At 46.9% G+C, this 16,441-nt stretch overlaps 1 protein-coding gene across 1 annotated transcript in view; it reads left to right on the top strand.

Annotated features, from left to right (window-relative positions):
- Positions 1-4,560: 4,560 nt before the first annotated feature.
- LOC108489985 (polypeptide N-acetylgalactosaminyltransferase 12-like) overlaps positions 4,561-16,441 on the top strand; it is a 22,540-nt gene continuing 10,659 nt past the window's right edge. The window contains 7 exon segments of the mRNA XM_008847053.3: positions 4,561-4,762; positions 7,727-7,916; positions 10,863-11,048; positions 11,826-11,898; positions 11,900-11,944; positions 13,134-13,310; positions 16,069-16,200. Coding sequence (XP_008845275.2) covers positions 4,573-4,762; positions 7,727-7,916; positions 10,863-11,048; positions 11,826-11,898; positions 11,900-11,944; positions 13,134-13,310; positions 16,069-16,200 — 993 coding nt within the window. The 5' untranslated portion in view covers positions 4,561-4,572.

Raw genomic sequence — 16,441 nt, 5'->3', positions numbered from 1 at the left:
TATTTCTTTTTGCGGTGCTGGGAATCAAATCTAGGACCTTTTGTCATGCTTGACAAGAGCTCTACCACTGAGTTACCCCCCCCCCTTTTTTTTGAGATAAGGTCGTTCTATACAGACCAACCCAGACTGATCTTGATGTGTTAAACTGTTAATTTTGAATATTTTGAAAATTTAAAATCTGAAGAAAATTTGTAAGACTAGTACAATAAGTGCCTATAAATCCTTTACCTAACTCCATTCCTTATTACTTGGCTGCATTTATTTAATTTTCTCTTTTAACATGCCCACTAAAGCATTATACACATTTGAGAGCAAGTTGCAGAGATGACAGCCCTTTTTCTGTCACATTTTGAGCATATATTTCCTAGGACAAGGACATTCTTTCATGATTCTGTGATGTAGTTATCAAAGGCAAGAAAGACAATAATTGAATTTCTCTAAAAGTTCCAACTTTTATAGCAAAACTTTTTCCAAGTAAGAATCAAACATGACATTAATATGTCTTGCCTGTTTCTGTCTCTCTCTCTTTCTCATTCTGTCTCTCTGAAACAGAGACCCATGTATCCCAGGCTGATCTGGAACTCAGTATATAGCTGAGAATGGCTTTGAACTCCTGCTCCTCCTGCTCCCATCTCCCCAGTGCTTGGGTTACAACCATATGCCACCATGCCCAGCTTTGTACTATGCCTCTTTAGTCTCCTTAGTCTGGAACAATTCCTCAGCCTTTTCTTTTTTCTCATGGCATTGGTATTTTTGTTGTTTTGTTTTGTTGAGTCAGGGTTTTCCTGTAGCCCCAGCTGGTCTAGAACTCTGTGTAGTCCAGGCTGGTCTCAATATTGATACTGTTCCTTCCAAAGATGGATCTGAATTTTTCCCTTAAATATGGACCAGGCTTCCTGCATGGCTACAAGCCATCTCACAGAGATGGCCTCTCCCTCCTGAGTGCTGAAATTAAATGTGTGCACCACTACACCCACACATTGGCATTTTTGAACAGTACAGTGTTGTTGGTTTATGAAGTATTGGGTCTAATAGTTTCTTTGTGATTTATTTCAAGGTCCGTATTACCATAAAACTTAGTGATTTTAAAAAACGATAAGCATTTATTATTTAACATCATTTTTATAGCCAGGAATCTGAGAGTACCATAGCTGGGTGGGTCTAGATCAGAGTCTCTGAGAAAGGTTCAGCCAACATGGTTCCTCTGTCTTTTGTCAGAAGGCTTAACCAGGGTTTGAGATTCTGCTCCCAAGATGGTATACTCACCTGGCTCCTGACAGAAAGTCTCAGTTCCTTGTCGGTAGACTCCTCCATGGGGCTGCTTGCATATCTTCACAGCATGGCAGCTGGCTTTGCCACTGGCGCATTCCACTGAGGAAACATGGAGGAAATGTCCATCTTATGACCTCATCTTGGCAGTAGACACAGTCACCCACTATGCCTTCTGCTCTTCCTGTGGGGTGGTTTTAAATATGTCTACGTACAAATTTTTTGATACTGTTCCTTCCAAAGATGGACCTGAATTCTTCCCTTGAATGTGGACCAGAGGTCCCCTGTGTGGCTACAAGGCTTTCCTGATGTCAGTGCTACTAAATCCATGTACTAATAGTCCAAGGAATGCCGCTTCTGCATGGTTAGGTGCTGGCAGAGGTGTCCCATGGCATCATGACACCAGAGACACCAAAGTGAGCCTGGCTTTTTCTTGAGTGCCTGAGTAGGGCCTCTGGGACTAGCCAGAATGAGACTATGACTCTCAGATATGCCATTTGGGTTGTGGGAAAAGCAGTCGCAGTGATGATGAATCCAGGCTGTGGCCAGGGAGTCTCAGAGTTCACTGCAGAACCCGTGGTGGCATTTCTACCAGGGACTTGGAATCCACTAGAAGGCCCTGAGAGGGAGAAGGGGGATGGTCCCAAATTTGGTAGGAAAGGGAGAGGTGATCCAGGAATCTTCATTTAGATTTAGGTTGGTCCCCTGAGTCTCCTGTTGGGTGCAAGGAATAAGCTAGAACTTTCCAAAAAGATTCCTGGACACAAACATCCCAGCCTAGTATAAGCAAAGCCCTGCATTCCAGCAGGTAGTTCTGCCTCTCTGAGCCTCATCTTTAAAATGGGAACAGTAAAACTAACATAGGAAGTGGTTTTAAAGGTAAAAATCAAGCTCTGCCTTTCATCCATTTGAAGGCCCACTTCCCTACCCCCCTCCCTTATTTTAACATTTTTTGGTTTTTTTTTGGTCTTTTTGAGACAGGGTCTCCCTGTAGCCCCAGCTGTCCTGGAACTCACTATGTAGACCAGGCTGGCCTTGAACTCACAGAGATCCGCCTGCCTCTGCCTCCTGAGTGCTGGGCTTAAAGGCGTATACCACCACGCCTGGCTATTTTAACATTTCTAAAATGAGCATGTGCTGTAAAATTCAATGTGTTGGCATCATTTGTCTACTGGTTCACGAACCAGTGTCTCCCAGTCTGCTTAGAATCGTTCTTTTTTAAAGTATGATAAGGACATTGTGTTTGTTATATGTTTAAACATTTTTTTCATCTTCTAGGGATACATTGAAATATATAGAAATAGTTATGAAGGCTGGGATACGCAAGATTTTCTTTGAAAGCAGTCTGAAGCCAGGCATGGTGGTGCACACCTTTGATCCCAGCACTCGGGAGGCAGAGGCAGGGGGATCTCCATGAGATTGAGGCCAGCCTGGTCTACATAGAGAATTACAGGCCAGCCTGGGCTACAGGGAGACCCTGTCTCATGACAAACAAAATCAAACCAATTTGAGATGCAGCTAGCAGGTGATGGGAGATGACACAGATGGATCAAGATTGCTGTATGCTGACAATCATTGATGATGGGGGAAGGATGACTGGAAGGCTTGCATTCTGTCTACCACTTTGAAATGTTTCATAATAAAAGCTGTATATGCAAAGCATGCCCTCCTTGCTTTGCACTGACCAGGTCATCAAGTCAGACAGGTCTTATCCTTTTATTGAGACAGGGTTACATGTATATCCTAGGCTGGTCTCAAACTCATTATATATCTGGGGATGACCTTGAACTTCTTCTGAACCTCTGTCTTTACATCCCAAGTGCTGAGATTACAGGTATGCACCACCAAGCCGTGGTGCTGGGGGTCAAACCTAGGGCTCTGTGTATGCTAGGCAAGTACTCTTGGAGCTACATTACCAGCCCCGTTTCATCCTAAATGTTACCTCGAGGGGCCCTCCGCATCACCTGCCCTGCAGTCGCCCCTTTCTACTCCCCTCCATCGTTGCTCTTTCATCACCTTCCTTGACTTTCTCTATAGCAGGGGTCATTTCTGTCATTATTGACTTGCTTACCTGATTGCTGTCTGCCTGACCGTAGCTCCATGGAATAGGGCCCTTGCCTGTTTGGCGCTTAGTAGGTAATTAGGAAGTACTTGGAGATTGATTGATGGGTGGGGAAGGGGGCACCGGTGCAGTGCTGGGTATGTAATATACAGTGGCAGAGTTAGTTCCACTCTTCTCTCTGTTAGCTCAGTGTCTCCTCTTCTAGCTCCTTTGATTTGTTGCTCAGCCATCTGTGGAGGCCTTGCCTTGGCTGCCAGGAAGCCAGAGGCCTGATGTTTATCTCCTCACAGAGCTGGCTGATCGCCGGGCCAGGCCCCAGTGTCTAAGCTCTAGTGCTTCTGGTGTCCTCCCATCTCGCCATCAACTACTTCCTGCTGACAATTTCCAGGCACTGTCCCTTATGCCCATGACATTGAGTTTATCTGTCACTTTGAGGATAGAGTACTGTGTTGTCCAGGGAGCTTTCAGTGGAAAGTGACAGCAAACCCCTAAACAGAGAACTCAGTGGCTACTGTGAGTGTCAGTCAGGGCCCATCCTTGGGGTTGGATGGGCTTAACCCCATCCACAAGGGCTTCCACCTAATGGAGCAGAGAGAGCTGGATCCCAGGGAGGTGGTTCATGCCATCGGCGCTCCCCCAGGACATTCTAGCCTTCAGCACTCCACCTTTGTCAGGCATAGTGACTGCTGCATGCTGGGGAAGGTGGGCACAGTCCAAGTGACAGAAATACTATGAGTGGCACCTGTCGAGACGGACGGAACCAGGTACTGGAGTAGCACTGTGTGGCCACTGGCTCTCCAGGACAGATGCTTTGCTTCCTAGAGGAGACCAGGGTTGAGCTACTCTTGAAAGGGACAGGAAGTTTGGAAGAGAATGGAGGAAAGGGCAGGAACTGCCAGGAGGAGGGAGCAGTCTGTCTGAGCAAGCAAAACTGGCAGTGGGATTAGAATGGAGTGGATAGATAAGACTGCTACAGGGCAGGGGAGTGACAGTCTCCCTCTCTGACTCTGCCTACTCTGTAAGCTGCTCAAATTTACATATAGCTTTACAGTTTAAAACCAGTATCTCCCAGGCAGAGGTAGTTGGGTGTCGTGGTTACAATCTTTCTTACAGTCTCTTGGGACTCTTTATGGCACACAGGGGGCCTTGGGAGATTATTTCCAGAAGCCTGTAGGTTGTGACCCATGTCCCCATCCTCCTTCTATCCCCAGGACCAATCCGTGCTGACTTCTTCATTCCCGATGTGCTGTTCCACTTGCAGGTGCAAAGAGAAGAAATACAATTATGAGAATTTGCCTAGTACCTCTGTTGTCATAGCATTTTACAATGAAGCTTGGTCAACACTCCTTCGGACAGTTTACAGTGTCCTGGAGACCTCCCCAGACATTCTGTTAGAGGAAGTTATCCTAGTAGATGACTACAGTGACAGAGGTAAGTCCTGTGGCAAGGACTGGGGTGAGAAGGAGGTGACGAAGGAGGGGTTGAGTGTGCCCAGTGAGGATGGGCTGTCTGTGTCCCCTGACCTTCATGAGGAACTGGAATGAGTAGCGATTGGCCAGTGGGGAGGTCACATGGGAGGTAAAGCCACAAGGGGAGTTTGGCCAAATCAGGGAGGGCCTTGGAGATTACCATAGCGTGCTGGGACTTTAATAAGAGCCTGGCAGGAGCTACCCAGAGAACTTCAGAGAGATGAGTAGGTGTAGGTCAGTCTGAGAGTTCAGTGTGCTGTGTGAGGAATGGCAAGGCAGGCTGGGCAAGGATGGAAGGTGGGAGTGTCTGTTGCCCATGAACAGGACAGCCTTGGCTTGGTTGGAACTAGTGTATCCACGGAATGACTTCAGTCAGTGACTTTTGGTTGACTGGCTACAGTGAGGACTGCTGGGCCTAATGGAGGGAAAATAAAGACATGGCAATAGATAAAAAACTGTGGCCTTCATTATTAGGGGCAGTTTCAGACCAAATTCTCATCCTGGGCCACCGTGAGGTCAGCAGCTGCTGAGGTCGTGCTCTGGGCTGTCTGACCATAGTGTGGAGGATGTGCTCTGATTGCATGTGTGTTGGGCTGCTCTTTCAGACACTTCAAAGGAGAGGGATTCAGGCTCTCTCACATCACTGGTGTGGTGTGTCTGGACTTGTCTCCTTTTAACAGTTTCTCCCCCTGAGAGGTTGTACAGCCGCAGTCTGCTTGACCCAGGCTGACTCCTCAGTCTCCCTCTCATTTAGTCAGTCAGAAAAGTTAAAAGGGGGCAAGAACACACCCTTTTTCTTTTTTCTTCTTCTTTTTTTTTTTTTTAGGAAGATTTCCTACCTCTTACTTGGTGGAATGTGGTAGCCTAGCCAGCTCTAGCAGCAAGGGAGGCTGGGAAATAACAGTCTTTATCCTGCTGTCTGTGAGCTCAGCTAAAATCCCTGAAGAGTGAGGACTAGCGGACAAGCAGCAGTGTCTTTGCTGGTCAGGCTGGAATTTGATGCTGAGTAGAGAGACCAGAGATCACCGAGTTCTGGGGTCAGGGCACTTGGGTCTGAGGCAAGCTCTACTGTTACCTGGTTACACCATCTTGGCACCTTGACCAAGTCACTTGTCTTCTCTGAGCCTCAGTTTCTCACTTGTGAATGGATTTATTCACACTTCTGAGTAAATTCAGAGTCTTAGTGAGAAATAAATGAGATCATGGAGACCCTGGTTCTGTATCACACTGTGTAGGCCTGAATCCCCACTCTTACACTCTGGCCTTAACTAGTTCAGTCCCTTATAAAACAGAGTAGGTAATTCTTACATTGTAGGATCATTGTGTGGATTAAATGAGATGAGGTGTGTCAGATTTAGGAGAGCAGAAAAAGGAAGGAGTTTACAGTTAAGAAATAAGAACCGGAGACAGACCTGCAACAGGCAAGGAATATATTCCTTTTATTCAAGGGAACATAGCAAAGGGCCTCTGCTGCCCATGGATACAGACATCAGCAGGACAGAACAGTCTGGTTTTGTATATGAACTCTGCTGAAAGCAGCTGTAGGAATTTGCTTGGTGTCAGGTGTCAGTGTCCTTGGAGTACTCGAGGGTCTTCTTCCTGAGGCTTTTCTCTCAGGATGAGCAGGCATGTTATCTTTTGGCACAGCAGGTTGAGGCTGCAGTCTCTGTAGTGATCAGTTGATAAGGCCAAGCCACCAGAGCAGACTATGACACAGCAGGAGTTAAGTGCCCCTGTAACCAGTCTATGTCAGCCAGGGAAGTGACCAGTTGATAAGACCTAATCAAAAGCCAAGCTGCCAGTTTGGGCCATTTGGCTCAACCTTAAGGAATTTATGTAAGGAAGTTTATGACTCTTGAAATTTACACATTTTATCAAGATGGGAATGTGTTGGGTTCGTGCCTGGTGAATACTTAGGTCATGTTAAACAATAACTTCTGTTTGTATGAAATTTTGTCAGAATTTAAAACTAAATTTTCCTCCTACACATACCACCATTTCACTAACATGTGAATCTAAAAGCACATGTCAGATTGCTTATTTTATGTGTGTGGGATTAGGTAGCTCTGCATAGGCAGGAGTGCTAGACAGAATGCCCTCCTTCATGGATCAGCTCTTGCTAAGGCCAGGCCTCCCCTTCCTCTCACTGTGGCCACTTACAGAGCAGAGAAGGGGCCCCAGGCCCTGGGATGCCTTCAGCAGCTCTGCTTGGCTCCTCCCTGCTTTCCTGGTCAGGCAGTGATGAACGGGACCTCGTCCCTCAGCCCAGGATGACAGGAAGAAGCATAAAAATTTGTTTCATGTTAATTAGTAGATATGAAAAACATTACCATTGAAATCTACCTGATGAATTTATATCCATGCTCAGGTGCCCAGGACCCCAGTGTATCCCAACGCGGCTAATTAAAATCAGATAGATAGAGGTTAGAGAAGCATGTGCAAACATCTAAATGTTAGTAGCATTAAAAATGAGTTTTTCTGTATGAAGCAGTATATTTTAAAATGAAATGGGGATCTTTTTAAAAGGTTAAAACCTCATTCAATTTTATGTCATATAGGGTTTATACTGAGTACAATAATGTGTAACTGTATTAATTCAACACTGTGAACCTAAAAATTATAGCCAATTTTGAAAGAGATGCGTCTTTGCTCTGTAAACTGTTATTGACTATGTCAGTGGTCTTGTAATAAAAATCTCCTTGTGGTTATTATATAAATTAAAAAATAATAATAAGTAAAAATTTTTTTAAAAAAGACTGATTGATTGTGTCTGTTTGCTGAGGAGCAGACCAATTTCTTTCAGCCTGGCCTTGGGCCTCGAAGCAAAGGAGACTATGATACGAACCATCTGAGGGTCTGGGTCTGAGATGAGGTGCCCTGCCAAGGATGTGTGGCAGTGATTCTCCTGCTTTGCTTGTGTCCCCAGAGCACCTGAAGGAGCATCTGGCCAACGAGCTGTCGAGGCTGCCCAAGGTGCGCCTGCTCCGTGCCGGCAAGAGGGAAGGCCTGGTTCGAGCCCGCCTGCTGGGAGCCTCTGTAGCCAGGGGTGATGTGCTGACCTTCCTGGACTGTCACTGTGAATGCCATGAAGGGTGGCCGGAGCCGCTACTGCAGAGGTGCGTGAGCCACCCCTGGGGACAAGGGTGCTTGGGCGGACTCATCTTGGCTACTGAGGAGGATCAGGTGCCTGCATTAGATAGCCTCCAGCAGGCCCTCTGTAATGGCATGCTGGGAAATGATGTGATTCCTGAAAAGTGCTTATAGCATGGCAGCTTGTGGGAGACCTGTTACCATGGCTGTATTTATTGTTACTTCTTATCCAGAAGTAATAATTTATATTACTTCTTATAATACTTATATTACTTCTTATTATAGAAGACCCAGGGAGTGACACCTCCCTCAAACTTGCAAAGTTGTCATAATATAGAACTAGTTCTGGGAATATACATTTGGATGTATTTATTTTAAACATGACTGACTCACTTGGCAGTTAAATCCAGTATGAGCTGTACCTGGGGTCCTTGAAACTCAGTGACCCAAAGGAGTATGTGTGTATGTGTGTATGGATCTGTGTGTGTGTGCGCGCACACACGCATTCATGTAGTACTAGAGATTGAACCAGGGGCCTTAAGCATGCTGGGCAAAAGCTCTACCATTTACTGTATCTTTAGCCCCCACAAAAATGTTTTTTTTTAGCCGGGTGTGGTGGCTCACACCTTTAATCCCAGCACTCGGGAGGCAGAGGCAGGTGGATCTCTGTGAATTTGAGGCCAGCCTGGTCTCCATTAGTGAATCCAGGCCAGCTGTGGCTATAGGGAGACCTTGTCTCAAAAAGACCGAAAAAAAAGTTTTTAAAAAAAATATGACCTTGTCTCAAAAAGACCGAAAAAAAAAAGTTTTTTTAAAAAAATACTAATTTCTTTTAAAATCAGAACCAAAATGAATATATGGGAGTATATACTAATGAATCTAGCCTGTATTATATTTACCTTTATACTAGTTTAATAGTAAAATACTTTTTTTTTAGTACTATACATACATACATACATACACACACACACACACACACACCTTTAAGGCCATTCCCCTGCTAGCCCCAGCCTCTTACCTGGCCACAGGCCTGGCTTCTGTTTCTGTGTCTCCCAGTCTCTTGTCTCTCTGGCATCCTCCCGTTGTTTACTATAGAAGACAGGAGCCCTGCTCTGTCTCAAGCCAGGAGCTCCCCCAGAGGGAGAGGAAGGTGTGAGGGGGCCTCTGTGTAGGCTCCCCTCCATAGGACAAAGGACCAAAGGCCAGGCAACCCTGCAGCTTAGAAACCACAGCCTCCCCACAGCCTCTGACTCTTGGTTGTCAGCATCTGTCTGGAAGAGCTGGGGACCCATCTCTCCCTTCCTGGGTGACACCAAGCCACCCCCACTTTGCTGCTTCCTTCCCTCTGGCTCCTTGTCTCCTGTTGGTGCCATAGCTGCTCTTTTTCCCCTTGCCTCTGAAGAGCATCACCAGGGATGTGATGGAGGCTGAGGTAATGTGAAAGATAGTGACATCTGGAACTTGGCTAATGGGCTCCCTCAAATTCTGCCCCTATGGTGCATAGATGCCTACCTCTCTGCCAGTGTGAAACGTGAGAAGGCCACCCTTCGTTTTGAGCTGATGAGCCCATAATACTTAGAATCTCACTGCAGCCCCGAACCTGTGAATAAGGCCACTAGCATTGAGGATTGTCTGTCTCCACACTGCCTGTCCGTTGGAAATACCTGGGAGATACGTTAAAGAGACCGACACCGGCCCTGCAGCTGACCATTTGCATGTGACTCTTAGGAGAGAGTCCTGGCCTCCTGCATGTTTTCAAAGCCCTCAAAGACTTTGGTGTGCACTGAATTTGAGACTCCTAGAGCTGTAGACTATGCCTACCAGCCAGTCTAAGCTGGATCATGGCCCCTTCCCTCCAGGAGCCCCTGGAAATGGGGCGATGTCTAGGTTATCATGTCGGGTAGCACTCCTGGCATGCTATGAGCCAAGCATACCAAACATCCAGCTTGCAAACCTTCCCTTGGGAATCCTCATCTTAGCTCTGTGAGGAGGCATCTCCATTCCTGCCTTACTGAGGAGGCAACAGGCTCAGATACTGGAGTGGCATCCAGATACTTAGAGCTGTGAATCTAACTTTAACCCTGACCTGCTGGTTTCAGGCTATCTTCTGTTCTTGGGAGATAATTATTTTTTAAAACTACATTTTATTTTGTATGCATGTGTTTGTGTGTATGTGTGCAGGTATGTGCCATAGTGCATGCAAGTTGGCCAGAGGACAACATGGAGGAGTTGATATCTCCTTCTACCATGTGGGTCCTGGGGCTTGAACTTGGGTCATCAGATTTGGCAGCAGGGGCTTTTACCCGCTGAGCCATCTCACTCATCAGACATAATTATTTCTTGATGTCTTAAGATATTTTATTGTGGGGGCTGGAGAGATGGCTCGGTGATTAAGAGCACTGACTGCTCTTGCAGAGGACCCAGGTTCGATTCCCAGCACCCACATGCCAGCTACGAATTGTCCTTAACTCCAGTTCCAGGGGAATCCGAAGCTTTCTTCTGACCTCTGCAGCACTGCATGACACGGGCACACTCGCATGCAGGCAATACACTCATACACATAAAAATAATAATAAAATAAAATTTTTAAAATGTGTTATGAAATTATATTAAAAAAAAGATGTTTTATTGTGATGGAACCTCGTGTACTCCTGAGAAATTAAAATCTGTTTTAAAATTTGCTTTAAGTCACCTTGAGTTTTACACATCTTGACTCTCTAAATGGGATTCAAGTTTAGCCAGAATATCTATGGTCAGTCAGAGAAGAAAAAGCTTCTCCTCACTGCCTCAGCGTTCCGCACCCCCTGCCCCCCCCCGACATGGCTGCAGACCCTTAAATAAGAGAGGTAGGTCTTCTCACCCAGGAGTGCCTGTTTTTGGCTGGAAGTTTGATAAGAGTTCATGTTTGACTTCCTGGTTATCCTGCCGGTCCAGAGCAGAGACAGATGAGACAATATGTTGGGTATTTGCAGGATCCAGGAAAAGGAGTCGGCAGTGGTGTGCCCCGTGATTGATGTCATTGATTGGAACACCTTCGAGTACCTGGGCAACTCTGGAGAGCCCCAGATCGGTGGCTTTGATTGGCGGCTGGTGTTCACCTGGCACGTGGTTCCCCAGCGGGAGCGGGATCTGATGCAGTCCCCCATCGATGTTATCAGGTTGTGTCTGCCTTCCTGGCACTCACCTTTCTGAATGCATCTCCTTACACCCAGCCAGCTTGGCAGGAAAGAAGGCCCATGGTTAGCTGTTGACGCCTCCCTTACTTCATTTTTATCCTCACAACATTTGTTTATTAAATATCTTTGCTGCACAAATAGATATTACATTGGTATGTTTCAGATTTACCTTTTTTATTCTTGTGGTATTGAGGGTTGAACCCTGGGCCTCACACATGTTAAGCAAGCACTTGCTACCCAGCTCTTGTTTTCTAATATTCTAAAAGCACAAGAGGCCTGGGGGTGGATGCTTACCTAGCATGGGTAAGGTCCTGGGTTCCACTCCCAGGACCTCATTTAAACAACAAACATGCACAAAAGCCCTGGGGTTTTTCCCACCTCTGGGCCTTCATTAAATGCTGGAGGCCATTCCCTCCTCTTCTCCAGCCAACCTTCCCACAGACTTCACTGCCTCTGTAAAACTTAGCCCTGGCCTCCGGCCCCCTGCCCCTGCCCTTGCCCCTGTTCCACAGGGCCCTGGGTAGCCTTTGCTAACGTGTGTCATACACAGGGCTCACTTATTGAGATGTCTGAACTTTTTCAAGGCAGGGAGAGTGGGGTACATCTATGCCTCCAGGCCCAGCCTGGTGCAGGGCACAGAGCATGAGCTCAGGTATGCTCATGGATGGATAGACGTAGGCTCCAGGCGGGGAGGCAGTTCAGCCATCCTTGATGGCTTCCTGGCATTTCCATTGAAATGTGGGTATCACTCTTTTCTAGGTCTCCAACAATGGCTCGGGGGCTGTTTGCTGTGAGTAAGAGATATTTTTAATATCTGGGGTCTTATGATACAAGGCATGGAAGTTTGGGGAGGAGAAAACCTCGAATTCTCCTTTAGGGTAAGTATTCTGCTCTTTGGATTCATTTTTTGTTCAGTTCATATTCCCTCTCCCCTCCCTGCCTTACATCCCATGTTGGCAATGAGTCCCGTGATTCTGTGTGATAGCCACATGCCTATCCTATTAACCTGCTTGACTTTTAACTGTTTTAAAAAATGTACTTTTAAAGACTTGGACTGGAAAGGACATCACAAATCTCCTAGTTTCTCTCAGTCTCGAGAGGGGGGTGACTCAGTCACTCAGAGTTAGTAACAGAGCCTGGAGTGAAGCAACAGAGCTGCTTCCTGACCCCATCTCATGGAGCCTCTGTCTGTCTAGCTGATTAGGAGGTAGCCTCTTTGTGTAACATGGTGCCTTTCAAACTGGAACCACTGGAAGACTGCAGGAACTGTGTTAAAAAGACAGGTTCATAGGCTCAGTGTAGAAAGTCAGACGTGATGGATTCAGGATGAGATTAGGAATTTGCTCTCTGTAGTGGCCTTGCTCCTGACTGCTAGTCACTGCCCTTGGAGCCCCTCTGAAAAAAAAAAACCTGAGCTTCTGTGTTATTTCCCAGTCAATGGAATCAAACTATAGATTTTTAGCAATAATTATATAGTGACCTGCTGTCGTGAAAGTGGTTAATAAGGAAGAATTTAACCTCCTTTCCAACTCCAGCCTCACGCCCTACGTTATAAACACCAGATGCTGGGCTTGTTCATAGCATTCTTTGGAAAATGAGGCCCTGGATGACCCTGCCTGCTTATAATGGCCTTTCTGCCTCTTCCTAGGTGTCAGACTGCTCTGCCTCTTCTAGAAGTTTCCTCTCTCCGTTTCAAACCTCTCCTCTTCCTTGCTGCTTTCCTCTCTTCTGTGGCTAGGTGATCAGGTAATGACACCGTGCCTGGCATGCTGAGGAGGTGGGTTGCCTGCGAGCTCTTCTGGCCCTCCAGAGTCAAACGTGGGGTTTATAGTGCATGGACTTTGGGGTTCTTGGCTCCCGTGCCTTGTCTGACTTGGGGTTGCTTTCTTGCTCTTCTCTGTGTGCCCTGTCATGTGCATGCTGGTAAGCGGCCTCCGTCTCCTTGGAGGTGAGCGTCTTGGCAGTGTCCCTCATGACCTCTGGGTACCACCTCCTGGCTGAGCTCTCTGTGGGCCAGCAACCACTCCTTGCTCACTGCGTGACCTCTCCTCTCCACCTCCTTTGCAGATCTGGCAGTGTGGTGGCACTCTGGAAACACACCCCTGCTCCCATGTGGGCCATGTGTTCCCCAAGCAAGCTCCCTACTCCCGCACCAAGGCCCTGGCCAACAGTATGCGTGCTGCTGAAGTGTGCATGGATGAATATAAAGAACTGTACTACTACCAAAACCCCTGGGCCCGTATGGTGAGTCCCCACCCACCTGCAATCTACCCACCTCATCAGAACCAAGCTGCTGAGTCTGGTTTCTCTAGCAGTGGATCTCGTTCCAAGAAAGTGGAGTAACTGGGCTTTCGTGATCCAGTATGGGAACATCTATTCCTTCATTCATAGTAATACCCAGTTGATTCTCATTATCCACCGAGCCGTGTTTTATGAAACTGCTGCAAACCTGAATTAGTGAGTACCATGCCATTGCTCCTAGGGGACTATAGGGTTAGGTTCCTGTGAGACTCCAATTACAGCAGGTTTACCAGCCAGTGAGGATGGTGTTATGTGTGTTTCTGTTTCAAGACATTTTATTTAACATACATTGTTGATCCATCAGTAGTGACCTCATGGCCAAGGGCACCATAACTCATGCCTGCACAGTGCTTACCTAACATGTTTTCTCTCTAAGGCACACCACAGCCTTCTTTCATTTAGAAACACTAGATGGCACTTAGCACTGTGATTGGGGGCCAATTTAGATGGCCGGTAAAGTCACCAACACATTGAGAAAAGGTAAAAAGCATGGGGCTGGAGAGGTGATGGCTCAGAGGTTAAGAACACTGGTAACTCTTGCAGAGGACCTAGGTTTGGTTCCCAGCACTCATGTGGCAGCTAACACTCATCCATAACTCTAGTTCCAGGGCATCCTATATTCTCCTCTGGTCTCTGAGGGCATTGTAACACATACAAAAAATAATAAAAAAAACACACAAAAAAGAGTGAAAAACAAGACTCTCCCAGATCATGAAAAAGACTCATTAACAGTGTGAGCGCTAAAACAAGAATGCAGGGCAGGGCCTCTTTAGACTCCTGGGGTGTGAGGGTTGAATAACTTGAAGGGTTTTTTCGCAATGTCTGTGACATTGTGAAAATACCATGAGCAGTAATCTAGGGTTACAAATCAATTTTAGGAATTGGATGAATTTTCAAGTTCAGAACCAGAGAATAGCAAGGCTTGGCTGTACCAGCAGAGCCTCTCTGGGTTACATGTGGTGTCTTGTGTCATGTTGTGCCCATCATGGTGCGCCCATCATGACTGTCCTCTTTGAGGTAAGCTTGGTTGAGTCCACATGCTCAGGGTGTGAGATAAGCAGTTTGTTGTCTTAAGTTACCGCTCAGGTGCACCTGGCTTCTTAGCTGAAGGACTCATGTCGTTTCAGAAGCCTTTCTCTAGCTCCTTGAAATGTTCACAAACCCTGGACAAATTCTCCTATTGCTGTTCCCTATGGACTCCAGGCACACACTGGGCTGAGCCCCTGCACTCTGTGCTCAGGCCCTGTAAGAGAGAGCCTGCGTATCTCCTCAGGCACATAGCTTAGGGGCTGTTGTCTGCCTCAGAGCCTCATTCTGCCCCTGCACACCTATTGATCTCCCCTTTTTTCCTCTGCAAGGCTTTGGGCCCATGGCTTCTATATTAGCAAACTCTACACATCAGAGCTTTGTACACATGGGAGTTGCTGGGTGACACAAGAAAGCCTTCTTCCAAGCTTATCCCCTGGCCCTCAGTGGAAATCTCTTCTGAAGCTTTCTGGCAGCCCTGCAGGTAGCACCCAAATTCTCATTTTATAGATGAGAGACTTGAAACATTGAGAGAGATAGACTTAAGGAACCTGCCCAAGGCCTGGTAGCTGATGGGATGGCATCAGGCTTGGGGCCTGCATGCTTCAGGGAGCCTCTGGTCCAGCTCTGCTAAGCTCTTGGACTCATAGCCTGACTTCCTGCATGGCCCTGTGACTCAGGGACTCCATGGTCATTTGCTTTAACGTCCTCTATCTTGCCCATTGGGGCAGAGTTAAGCATGTGCTCCTCACTCCCACCCAATCTGGAACTTCCACTTGCTGTTCCCAAGGTGCCCCTCAGAACACACGAGGGGTGTTAAATGCACCTGTAGGCTGCTTGCCAAGGGCTGAGTTTGAAGGTGGGTTTTTGTTTGAAGCTGTGGCAGGTACAGTGATGCACTGAAGAAAGAACTGGGAAATGGCTGAATCAGAAAAGTTACCTGGACACTTACTATTATCCTTTCAATATTTTACTTGTTTGTTTTCAACAAGTTAACATGGTAGGTCAGGGACATTCATATCTCAGCCCTCCGTGTTCTTTTGCCTGAATATTTGCTATAATACATGGAGGCAAGCTTTACTTGGTTATTCAAAAGTTCTCCTGGGTTTTGCCCATGAAACCAAACTTCCATGAGCTTTCATACTGCAGTGCTGAGCTCGTACCATGGTCAAGTATACATTTGTACTTGACTGTATTGTGCAGCAAGTCTTACTCATGACTACGTCTGAAACCCGTGCCTGTGTTTGAGAGTGAATATTTGTTTATTGACAGTAACAGTGTCGCCACCTAAGTCATGGTGAGGCTGCCATTCCTCTAGTTGTATGTGAGGATGGCCTGTGGTCGCGGGTTCCATGATGGATGATGCACAGGTCTGGGGTGCTGTTGCAGGTCTAGAGTTTGGCTCCCAGGCTCTGTCAGCAACTGCTTTGTCTCCTCCCCTCACATACCTAGTTGAACCTCCCTAGAGCTCAAGCCTCTGGGAAGGACCTGCGGTGTAACAGTCTCTTCTGCTCAGTGCAGGCCATAACACAGTGGCTGTTTGAGCCTTCTGTGTTTGGTACTCAGAACACCCTATGTAAAAGCTGTGAGCTGTTCATTATTGAGTGACCTCAGTGAAGACGGGTGTAGATAGGAAGTCTCAGGACCTGTTGGGATTGCCATTCTGTTTTCTCAGGAACCCTTTGGGGATGTGACAGAGAGGAAGATGCTCCGGGCCAACCTCCAATGTAAAGACTTCAAGTGGTTCCTGGAGACAGTATACCCAGAGCTGCACGTGCCAGAGGACAGGCCTGGCTTCTTTGGGATGGTGAGTCGTGGGTCATGGCGGGCCAGGTGTATGAACAATGGATCCTAGGCAAGAAAAGCCTGTTTGTTGGGAACCATAGGCCTCCCCCATTTCCACCCCTCCTACCTTACCATTCACTGTACTTTTCTCTCCCCTAGGGTATCTGGGCCTCAGGTCTAGAATGTTAGATCTGTAAAACAACTAGAAATTGCCAAGTGTAGGCTACTAGCTTTTTTTTTTCCTTTTTTTGGGACAAGGTCTC

The sequence above is a fragment of the Nannospalax galili genome, unplaced genomic scaffold (assembly GCF_000622305.1).
Source record: "Nannospalax galili isolate Female #2095 unplaced genomic scaffold, S.galili_v1.0 scaffold2643, whole genome shotgun sequence".
Taxonomy (NCBI): Eukaryota; Metazoa; Chordata; class Mammalia; order Rodentia; family Spalacidae; genus Nannospalax; species Nannospalax galili.
This window is presented reverse-complemented; position numbering and strand designations above follow the sequence as displayed.